The sequence below is a fragment of the Urocitellus parryii genome, chromosome 4 (assembly GCF_045843805.1).
Source record: "Urocitellus parryii isolate mUroPar1 chromosome 4, mUroPar1.hap1, whole genome shotgun sequence".
In the NCBI taxonomy this organism is placed as follows: domain Eukaryota; kingdom Metazoa; phylum Chordata; class Mammalia; order Rodentia; family Sciuridae; genus Urocitellus; species Urocitellus parryii.
In genome coordinates, this window is record NC_135534.1 from 61,794,927 (window position 1) to 61,807,317 (window position 12,391).

At 35.0% G+C, this 12,391-nt stretch overlaps 2 protein-coding genes across 2 annotated transcripts; both read left to right on the forward strand.

Annotated features, from left to right (window-relative positions):
- Positions 1-344: 344 nt before the first annotated feature.
- On the forward strand, positions 345-1,286 carry LOC113191376 (olfactory receptor 51A7-like). The gene has a single exon (XM_026401096.2). It carries the CDS (start codon positions 345-347, stop codon positions 1,284-1,286), a length of 942 nt encoding a protein of 313 aa, XP_026256881.1.
- A 5,859-nt stretch (positions 1,287-7,145) lies between these two features.
- Positions 7,146-8,087, forward strand: Or51a4 (olfactory receptor family 51 subfamily A member 4). Its single transcript, XM_026401062.2, has one exon. It carries the CDS (start codon positions 7,146-7,148, stop codon positions 8,085-8,087), a length of 942 nt encoding a protein of 313 aa, XP_026256847.2.
- Positions 8,088-12,391: the final 4,304 nt, after the last annotated feature.

Here is a 12,391-nt window from a genome sequence, read left to right on the forward strand (position 1 = left end):
AGAAAGTGAGAAATTTGCTTCTCCCTTACTGTATGCTGAGTCCAAGAAAAGTGTTTGAAATATTATATCTGTTTATTGATATTTATTTGTGGAGATAAGTATATTTTCATTTATCTCTTTTTATCCTGCTCATATGGGTCCTGATGTTACTCTCACTTATAGTTTATAAAATATGCTTAATACTAGGAATTATTGCTTAGTAGGAATTATTGTAGGAGAATAGCTGGCATATCAAGATTTGTGTCAACCTGATGAATACAGCTTACTTGTTTGAGACAATTAATTTATGCCTTTGTAGGAAAAAGTTTCTGAGACCCAGGTTCTGGTTTCTTCATACTCCTGCAATGTCAGTCTTCAACTTCTCTGAAGAGGGAATCTCCACCTTCTTCCTGATTGGAATCCCAGGGGCAGAGCATGTTCACCTGTGGGTCTCCATCCCCATTTGCTTCATGTATCTTGTTGCCATCCTGGGAAATGGCACCATCCTTTTTTTCATAAAAACAGAGAACTCCCTGCACGAGCCTATGTACTATTTCCTTTCCATGCTGGCATTCTCGGACCTGGGGCTGTCCATCTCCTCCCTTCCAACCATGCTGAGAGTCTTCTTGTTCAATGCCACAGGAATTTCCACAGACGCCTGCTTTGCACAGGAGTTTTTCATTCATGGGTTCTCAGCTATGGAATCAGTAGTGCTTTTGGTCATGGCCATTGATCGCTATATAGCCATCTACAACCCTTTGAGGTACACCTCCATCCTTACCAGTGACAGAGTCTTTAAAACTGGCTTTGCATTTGCCACCCTGTGCATTTTACTTGTTCTCCCATTCCCTTTTATTCTAAAGAGGCTGAAATTCTGTAAGAAAAGCATTTTGTCCCATTCATATTGCCTTCACCAGGATGTGATGAAGTTGGCCTGCTCAGACAACAGGATTAATATAATTTATGGATTTTTTGTGGCTCTTTTATCTCTATTAAACTTAATGTTCATTTCTGTGTCTTACGTGTTGATCCTGAAAATTGTCCTGGGCATTACCTCACACAAGGGTCGACTCAAGGTCCTCAACACTTGCATTTCTCACATCTGTGCTGTGTTCATCTTTTATGTGCCTATTATCACCTTGGCTGCCCTTCACCGCTTTGCCAAAAATGCCTCTCCAGTTATTAGAGTCCTAATAGCTGATCTCTTCCTGCTGGTTCCCCCTCTAATGAATCCCATTGTATACTCTGTGAAGAGTCAGCAGATTAGAAATGTGATCCTGGCAAAATTATGTGAGAAACAGCATTGATGGGAAACTTCAGCTTCAGTGGACGTCAGGCTAACACAACTTCAGAACTTAAGTAGGGAATGAAGCATGACAATGAAAGAATAAAGACTGAACTCAAACACATACTACATAAACTCAGAACATTCTAGGTTGGGTGTCTTGGGTTTTAGGTTTCAGATGATAATAGGCTTATAACTAATCTTCCTGTCTCCTTTTTAATTTTTATCTTTTCATTGCAATCAGATACAAGTTTCAATCATAACAGCACAATCCTAACTAGGATTACAAAAAGTTTTCAACATGTTATTCTTCAAAAAAACAAAAGAAAAAGAAAAAAGTATACTCATTAATGAAAATAAAAACCATTAGATGGCAAATAGCTATTTAATTAACTCATGTATAAACAACAATGATTGAAGTCTGTTAAAAAATTTAAGCATGCACACCCACAGCATAAGCATCTTCTGATTACCCATTGTGTGTGTGTGTGTATGAAATAGATTAGCAATTCAAAAAAATATTAAAAACTCGTGAATTACTTTGAAATATGTTTGAAGCTATAAGACTATAGAAGTCATTTCCCTAGAAGTGATGTTTTCATGGTTTACAGCAAGCATTTATCTATAGTAGAAAATGCTAAACTAATCATCATCAAAGACATTGTGCTGATTTGTACATCCAGTAGAAAAATGTAAGAGTTCTGATGCTCTATATCTTCATCAAAATTTGGAATTTTTAATCTTTTTAATATTAGTCACTCTAATGAGTATGTTATAGTATCTCATTGTGATGATAATTTCTATATTCCTAAACACAAATTGGAAAAAAAACAGTCAAATACACTGTGTATTTTTTTTTAATTTTACATCTTGATTGATAGGAGTTCTTTATCCTTTATCATAGGAGAATATTCTTAGTTGGTGTTTAATCTTTTCATAAAAGTTTTTCTATTGATTATTTCTGGTTATTTAAATCAAAGTATTAATAATAACAGCTCAAGTACATGGGAATATAGGTACATTATACATTTTTTTGGAGACTGTAAATTGATATTGCTGTTTTGGAAAGTGCTATGGGGATTCCTCAAAAGACTAGGAATGGAATTACCATAAGACCCAGCTATCCCATTCCTTCATAATTACCCAAAAGAACTAAAATCAGCATAACAAGTGATGTAAGCATATATAGTGTATAACAATGCAATTCACAATAACCAAGTTATGAAACCAGACTAGAGGCACATCAACAGATGAATAGATAAGGAAAATGTGATGTATATACACAATGGAGATTTACCCAACCACAGAGAAGAATGAAATTTTTATTTGTACATAAATGAATAGAATGGGGGAACTTCATGCTAAGCAATAAATGAGACTCAGAAGGTCAAGGATTAAATGTTCTAGAGAAGCTAGAAAAAAAGAAAAATGTAATAAACAAAGGCAGATCTCACAAACATAGAAGGGATACCAACAGTGTAGAAGAAGGGGATGGAGGAGAAGGAAGGGAGAGTCATGGTGAAGTACTCAGAAAGAAGTTTACCAACTACCAAATTATGCTATGTCCATGTACAAATATAGCACAATGAATTCTGCTTTGATATATAATTGTAATGTACTAATTAAAATAATTAATAAAAATAGAAGGGAGATAGTAGAGTAGAGCAAGTGGACTAGAAGAGAGAAACAAGGGAGGGAAGGGAAGGTGGTGGAGAATGAGATTAGTCAAATTATGTTATGTGCATGTATGAATATGGCCTAATGAATTCCACTATAAAGTACAATTATAATTCATCAATAAAAAAAGAATTTTGTAATCTAAAAAAAAAGAGTTTTTCCATTTTGTCTGAGTTATTCACTTTGTTTAAAAGGTTGTTTATTATATTTGTTGAATCCAGCTATTTTCTGTATTGTCTGCAGAGCATTAGCTAAATTCTCTAGTTTTATTATTGATATAAATTTTGTGTTTGCCATCTTATCCTTGATCAGTATCTCCATGTTCTTGTTTGTTTGTTTTTGTTTTTGTGGTGCTGAGGATTGAACCCAGGGCCTTGTGCATGCAAGGCAAGCACTCCAGCAACTGAGATATATCCCCCCAGTCTCCCAAGGATTTTTATACTTTTCTAAATATAAAATGTTTCTTAAACTTTTAAAAGAATCAAATTTTTGCTTTATTGACTTTATGTCATATTTCTATTTTATTGATTTCTGATCTTATCATTATTATTTCTTTCTCTTTTCCTTCAGGTTTAATTTGTTCTTTATTTACCATTTTCTTGAAATGGAAATTTACCTTTAGATATTTACTACTTTCCCTTCCAATTTAATGAAGTTAAATAATTTAATTTCATTAACACATAATGATTTACAGAGGCACTGTTTTAGCCTTGTCCTATCTACTTGATATGCATTCCATCATCATCATTATCTATGAGGTCAACTAATCCATGATATTTACTTTTATAGAAAAATTGCTCAAATTTATATAATTCAGCTATACCACTTTTCCATATTTTTCTAAGGGAGTTAAATTCAGCATACTCTAGAGATATGTGCCTATTCATGTTTATCATAGCACAATTCACAATAGTCAAATTATGAAATCAACCAAAGTGTCTATCAATCAATAAATAAAATATGATATATCTATATCTCTCTCATATATAGATATATCAAGATGAGATAGATACATAGAGAGTATTCTTCAGCCATAAATAACAAAATCATGTCATTTGTAGGAAAATAGATGGAACTGGAGATTATCATGTTAAAACAAGTTGGAGTCTGAAAAACATATCACAGGTTTCCTTTCATATGTAGAATCTAGAGGATAAAGAAACTATTAGGCAAGGATAAGAGGATGAAGGGAAAGGAAAAAGGGAGGCAAAGGGGAATAGTGCAAGGCTGGAAATAATAAAAATATGCTATATGCTGGGTATGAATACACTACAACGAAACACATTATTCTGTATAATTAACATGCACTGATAAAATACTTCAATTTATAACAGTAAAATTAATAACAAATTAATTTATAAAATATATGATTCTTCTAATTATCATTTCAATCTCATTTATAAACTTCAAAATATATTATTAAGTAAATTAACATACAAAAAGATACAGTGCTAGGTTATAATATAAAAATTCTTTAGAATATTTCTTGTTAAAAATTGCTAAAATCTGTTTTTTTATTTTATAGAAAGCATCAGTAGGTGAGAAAGTTAATGAAGATAAATAAAAGTAAAAATAACATTGAGCAAATGGACATGTAATATCACCAAGGCAATTATTACAAACACATCTCACACACACACACACACACACACACACACACACACACATACATTCACCGTGCCTTCTCTTTCATGAACATGATCTGGAAAATGCACGGAGGAAAAAATTCCTGACAACACCAAGTTGGGTATAGGTGTTGCTTATTTTTAAGGCAAAAGTAAACAGCAGGCTGTTTGCAGTTAAAAAGAATCATTACATAGCTTAAGGAGTTTATGGTAAAACTTATGTTTCTTCCTCTTAGTCAACTTAATTTTATATATATTCGAAGACTATATATTTATGAGGATGAATAAATTTTTAATTATTTATTTGTTCTTTACAGTTATAGAAAGTGGAATGTATTTGACATATCATACCTACATGGAATATATCTTCCCATTTTTTTGTGGTTGTCCATGATGTGGAGTTAAACTGGTCCTGTATTCATATATGAACATAGGAAAGTTACGTCCAATTTATTCTGTTGTCTTTCCTATTCCCATTCCCCCTGCCTTCTCTTCATTCCATTTTGTCTAATCCAGTGAACATCTATTCCCCACCCCACTTATTGTGAATTAACATCTGCATACCAGAGAGAACATTCTACCTTTGTTTTGTGGGAGATTGGCTTATTTCACTTAGCATGATAGTCTCCTGTTCCATCTATTTACTAGCAAATGCCATAATTTTATTCTTTATTGCTTGTTTCTACATATACCTTTGTGTATATATACCATATTTTTAATCCACAGAATGAAGAATTTTTTTTCTCAAGATCATTTCCTTAGGATACCTATACTAGTATGATTTTCTTTGTTGCCAATTCACAAATATAAGACCAAATATTTTATATTATTCCCAAGAAATAACTAGCAATTGGTTTAGAATGCTGAAAGTAATACAGAATTACAGCAATGCATTCAGTCCTCAGTATCCTAAATATAATGCAACCCTCCAGATTGCATGCTATGAATTTAGTTATTAGGAATACAACAGATCTAAATTTTTGAATTACTTCTACCCTACAACCCTTATGTGATCTTGAATGGATTACTTGATCTCCTTGAGAAACACTTTCTTCATTAGTGAAAATGAAGGTAACAGTATAACTTACCATTATTTCAAAACTTATAAGATTCAAAGTCATCCTCTAGCAGTAAAACTCAGTAAGTGAAATACTTCATATTTTCAATAAATATTGGGCAGTACTCTATAAAAATGTGAAAAAAGCTAGACTTTGGACTCATAACTTCTTAAGCATAAAGTATTATTGATGTGATAGGTGCCTTGAAAAGGGAAGATTTGGGAAGGGAGAAAATGGAGCCTGTGTTGGACAAGCTGGTTCTAAGTGGTGCCTAGAGTACCTGGAGTGATGATCCCAAGCATCAAGAGTAAAGTCTACACTAAAAATATATGTCTGCAGGTGTTTTTCCTTGCAGTGCTTTTTTGAGTGCACAAATTCATCTAATAACACCTATGCTTAGTCTCTGACCTGGGTAGAGGGGTAACATATCAGCCAGAAGTCTAGCAGAAGTATCCTATCTTCTTTATGGATGCACAGTATCTTTCCAGTACCTGGTTATCAACAACCTTTCTCCAGCCAAAGCAGTTATATTTTCAGGTCTAGGTGTTTATTTTATTTCTGCGTTATCAATTATTTCTGTGGATTTATTGCATCTGCAAATTACTGTTATCATTCTCAGAGTAGATCCAGCCTGGCTGCAATCCCCAGAGAACGCAGGGATTCTAAAGCAATTAGAAAAGGAAGAGACAAGCCCTAGTGTATCAGGAGGAGCCGGAGGTGGCAAGACAGGCAGCAGCATACCCTCGAGGCCAGGGAGGCAGGCCTTGCAGCTATCAAGGGAGGAAAAGAAGACTCAAAATGGTTTAAAAGACTGTACTGGTTCCCAGACTACTGAGTTGCAAGAGTTCAGTAAAATATCTTGGATTTTTATACTGGGATTCTTTGACTTCTCTCACAATTGCTCATCACTTACTAGTAAGTACTCAGATACTCTCATTTATCTCTGCATTTTACTTCTGTTTTTTTGGCAATTAGCCACATAGACCTTCATATACAGGAAGAAGAGGAATTCATAAGTCATGTCATTAAGATAAAACCTATGGCAGTTTTGTTGATAGAAAAACATACTTTGTAGGAGTTATTAGAATTAGGAAGATATTTAGTTTCCTTTGTTCACATGTAGCATCATTCTAGAAATTATACCTGCCTGCAGGTCCATCTTCTGTAGGATCTAAAAGCAAGAAATAGTAGAACTCCAGGTTAATTGATTTGGGTTTACTGATATTTTACAGGGAAAATGAAATCAAATACATATCTTCATAAAAAATTCAATTTTAATTTTTGTACAGGAAAAACATGGCCAAAAATAATTTCCCCAATTTATGACACAGGGAGATTCTAGTCTAATGTGGCATTCATTTGTCTCCATATGACAGCTACAAGAATTCTCTGTTCTGCCAAAAAGAATTAAAGAACCCTTAAGTTCCAATGTTGCTTTTTTTTCCTGCAAAATTTCCAGAATTTTATATTTTCCTAACATAAGTGCCTGTACATTTCATTGCAGAGCCTTCTGAATACATCATGGCCATCACCAACACATCATATGCTGAAATCACCACCTTCCTCTTGGTTGGGATGCCAGGGCTAGAACATGCACACATCTGGATCTCTATCCCTATTTGCAGCATGTATCTTATTTCTATTCTGGGAAACTGCACCATCATTTTCATCATCAAGATAGAGCCCTCTTTACATGAGCCTATGTACTATTTCCTTTCTATGTTGTCCCTGTCTGACTTGGGTTTGTCTTTGTCTTCTCTGCCTACCATGTTGAGGATCTTCTTGTTCAATGCTCCTGAAATTTCAGCCAATGCCTGCTTTGCCCAGGAATTCTTCATCCATGGATTCACAGCACTGGAGTCTTCAATCCTCCTGATCATGTCATTTGACCGCTTCTTAGCCATCCACAACCCTCTGCGATATAGCTCCATCCTTACATCAATCCGAGTTGCCCAAATAGGAATGGTGTTCTCCTTTAAGAGTATCCTCCTGGTTCTACCCTTCCCCTTCACTCTGAGAAGCTTGAGATATTGTAAGAAAAGCCAGCTATCCCATTCCTACTGCCTCCACCAGGATGTCATGAAATTGTCCTGTTCTGACAACCGAATCGATGTCATCTATGGCTTTTTGGGGGCACTCTGCCTTATGGTAGACTTCATGCTCATTGTTGTGTCTTACATCTTAATCCTCAAGACTGTGCTGGGAATTGCATCCCGAAAGGAGCAGCTCAAGGCCTTCAATACTTGTGTTTCACACATCTGTGCTGTGTTTATCTTCTATCTGCCAATCATCAACCTGGCCATTGTCCATCGCTTCGCCCAGCATGTCTCTCCCCTCATTAATGTACTCATGGCAAATGTTCTCTTACTTGTACCTCCATTGATGAACCCAATTGTTTATTGTGTGAAAACTAGGCAAATCAGGGTTAGAGTTGTAGCAAAATTGTGTCAGAAGCAGATATAATAGTGATATGTGATAACAATGGGGGGAAGTCTTTGGTGAGTGAGATAAGGTAAGTTTAAGAATTATTTCATTCACTTTGAATTCTTACAATGGGCATAGAACTAGAGATATAAGAAGTGCATTGTCTGAAGTTCCCATCTCAGACAGCTAGAATGAAAAGAGTTGTTTTATGATGTTTGTTAACCAGCATCATCAGATAATCATCAAACTACAACTATACAAGTCTTCTGAAAAACTGGTAAATTTACAAAGTTTTTCATTTCCTGTGAGTTTTCATATGAGATCCCTTTTTATTGAAAGGTGCTTGAATTCAATTTCATGCAATTCTTTTCTATTCATTTTTTAAAAATTTACATTTAATTTTACCATGGGTTACCTAAAACCTTCTATTTTATCTTTTATTGCTATGCTATTCTATGTTGGTCATTATGCTTGTTATTTGCAATTGCTGTTATATGTTTATGTTTATTTCATTTATGTTTACTTACTGACAAAATGTGCTGTCAATGATTGGAGACAACTATATGTTTTATTTATTTTTATAAACTTAATGTCTAGGACATTTCTGATGCAGTGTAGATTTCAATGAATAATTGCTAATGAATTAAAAAGAAAATAAGATCATGTAAAAAACTGTATGTTGAAGAGTTCTGAAAAATTCCAATAAGGTAGGACAAAATTATTTTAAGTTGAGTATTCCAAGTATTAGCATATCACAAATGCTCAAAGATTTTGAAAATAGGGTATGATGTTAAAGAAAATTATACTGTCTTTGTTCTTATGGATAAAAATAGTCCAGTTTCCTTTCCTAACTTGGCATCTCTTTTATACCATTTAAACAATTTTATTTAACCTTTTCTTATGACTCATTGAATTAAATCTTTTCTACAAAACACATCAATCCTAGTCTCCTACATTTTTATTCTCAGGTAACCTAAAAGGAAATTTCTGAAAGTGTCAAATATTAAAGAATAATAATTGGCCTAGATCTGGATAGTATACCACAGTAAATAACAAAATTTTAAAAGATATAAGCACAGTTTTTGAACCTCTACTACATGCAAGATATGTTATACATATTTTAAGGCATAATTCTTTTAGGGGCCTACTAGGGGTTAAACTCAGGGACACTCAACCACTGGGCCACATCCCCAGCCCTATATTTTATTTTTAAATAAAAATTGAGTTGCTTAGCACCCTGCCATTGCAGAGGCTGGCTTTGAACTGGAGATCCTCCTGCCACGTGGATGAGCTTAAGGCATATTTTTTTATGATTCTTAAAATGACTCATCTTTTCATCAGGTATTCCTTCCCATTTGTTTCAGTTGAAGATACTGAGACTCTAAGAGATTGATTCATTCAACTTCACACAGACAGGGGGTCAAAACAAGGATTCAAACCTTATTTTTAATACCCCAGAACAGTTCCAACAGAACAGTTCCAACTTATTCAACCTTTTGAGCTTTCAGATTCATAATTGCAAATCTTTCCATAAAGCTTTTCTCAGATAGGAAAATCTATCATCAGATCAAGGCAGCGTTTCTGAGTTTGAAGTGTTTAGCCACATCCTGATACATTTTCTATAACCTCAGGAGCACAGGCAGGGGGTTGAGGTTGTAGCACAACAAAGCACTAGATGAATGCTTCATTAGTTGAAGGAAATGGAAGCCTACATTTTTCCAGTGTGAGGCAGAACAAAGTGAAGAACTTCATCAGTCTCTACCAACAAGATGAGAAGTGATTAAACAACAAACATCTAAGAAAATGGTTTGTGGGGAGCCCACAAAGGTATTGACTTTGGAAAAGATAATCACTCTCTTAGACAAACAGCCAGAAAATTGTATTTTGTGTATTAAAAGAGGCTGATATGTTTTGTTCTTTGAGGAACGCAGACTTGAGTAACTTAAAATAAAGCAAACAAGCATAAATCACAGACGTCATATGATTGAATAGATGGATTTTAGCATGAAGAATGGAGAAAATTATTACTGTCTTCAACTTTTATTAAAGTTATATTTAACTGAACAAATATTATTAAACTCTAACTCAATTCCACTCTCTGTGGAATGTACTGGATATGCAGTGCTGGACACAGTACCCATGTTTCTTACTTTCTTGGAGTGGGAGAAGACCGAGCCAAGATTTCCTGAGCCCATGTACTGCTTCCTTTCCATGTTCTCTGTCTCTGACTAGGGCTGTCTCTCTCTTCCTTACCAACCTTTTGGGATTATTCCTGTTTGGTGTTCATGAAATTCATGCAGCTTCCTGCTTTGCCCAAGAAGTTTTAATCTACCTGTTCTCGTGGCATCTGACTGGTATGTGGCCCTGTGTGATACAATTGTAGCCTGTTCTAGAGTTATCAAACAGGGGTCTTGATGACTTCTAAGAAAGTTCTTTTATTCTTCCACTGTCTGTTTTCTTGCAACAGCTGAGACCCTGTTACCAAAACCTGCTCTCACAGCCTATTTATCCCCCTGCTCTAGGGACTGTCTGCTGCACTTTCTACTGTGCTGTATTTTGTGTTTATTACTTTCTCCTATGTGATTGTAAAGACAGTACTGGGGGATTGCCACCCTCAGAATGCGGTTCAAGGCTCTCAACACCTGCATCTCTCTCTCACGTCTGTGTGGTGTCATCTTCCAAGTGCCCAGGCTGAGAGCAGCCATGCTCCACTGTTTCTAGAAGACTGCATGCTCTATGACCTCATCCTCATGGCTGAGAACTTTCTTCCTGGTGCTACCCTCAATGAATCCCATTATGTACTGTGTGAAAATCCATCAAATCTGAAAAAAGGCTGTGGGGAAACAACAAAAAGAAGTTGATCAAAGCAACCAGAAAGGGAATAAATGCAAAGATAACAACTAGCTAGACTTTGAATGTTTGGCTTGGAGAAAGCATAATAGAGTCTTGGGTTTTAAACTCAGAATTCATAAGAAAAATGTCTTGTGGAACTCAGAACCCTGAATCCCCTTAGTACCTTGGCGATCTTGGATTCCCAGATTTTGCATCTGAAAATCTGATATATAAAGGAAAACTGGAAGATTCTGCTTCTTACATTTTAGGATATATGCCAATAAACACTATGAGAAAAGGGCCTATGTCAATACCTCTCTTGAAAACATTCTGCTCCTACATTGTTGTCTGAAGTAATAAAATCCTTAAGAGCTAAAATGGTTCTTTGGGGTTTTTTTTGTTTGTTTGTCTGTTTGTCGTTGTTGTTTGTTTTAAAGCTCATAGTAATGCTATGAGTGATCTGTCTAGTCCCAGAACACCCCACACACACTTGCTAACTTTAAAATCTGCATATAAAAAACATTTCCAGATATAAATTCAAGCTAACAATGCTATTGTTTTGGAGTTATATGAGTCTCCTACACTATTATCCAGGTTATTATTTTTAAATACCTTCAAAAAACCAAATTTTATTGTTTATTTTAATGGTCTTTGTAAAAAGAAATACATTTATCTTGTCATTTATACATACTCAATTTCCCCATATATTTTACTTCCACTTGTTAGAATAAGTTTATTATAAGCATGTATCTAAGGAGCATCCATTTTTATTTTTTATTGGTTCTTTTTAGTTGTACATGATAGTAGAATCCATTTTGATATAATTATACAAGCATGTCTTGTGAAACTCAAAAACCTAAATCCCCTTAGTACCTTGGTGATCTTAGATTCCCAGATTATACATCTCAAAATCTGACCTATAAAGGAAAACTGAAAGATTTTTGCTTCTTACTTTTTTAGTATATATGTCAATAAAATATTTTATTCTAATTAGGACCCCATTCTTGTGAATGTATACAATGGTTGGATTCACTGTGTTATATTCATATATGTACATAGTAAAATTATATCAGATTCATTCCACTGTTGTCACCAGCTGGGTGGGCTAGCAAAATGAGCTGCGTTCAAAGGAGTTGGCTGTATCAATAACTAAGAAAACGGTGAAAAAAACATGCAGCACACCAACATGATTTCTAAGAATGACAGTGGGACAGCTGAGTGACCCCAAGGGTCAGCTTCACACTGGGCAACATTGGAAAGAGCAAGAGAGAGAGCAAACCCAAAACCCTCCTATTTATTGGGGAGAAGACATTGGATAGAATATTCTTCCTAAATAAGGCAAGGGTAGGGTTTCGAAGGGTGGAGTCTTGCTTGGTGATGTCTTGTGGTCAGCAGATTGATTGACATCTTAGCAAGTCATACCCATCTCAGGTGCTGTGTGGGAACACAGGCAGATTGAGAGGAAAGGCATATTTGCATCTCACAGCTCAAAGAGTGCTCAGTGCCAGAAA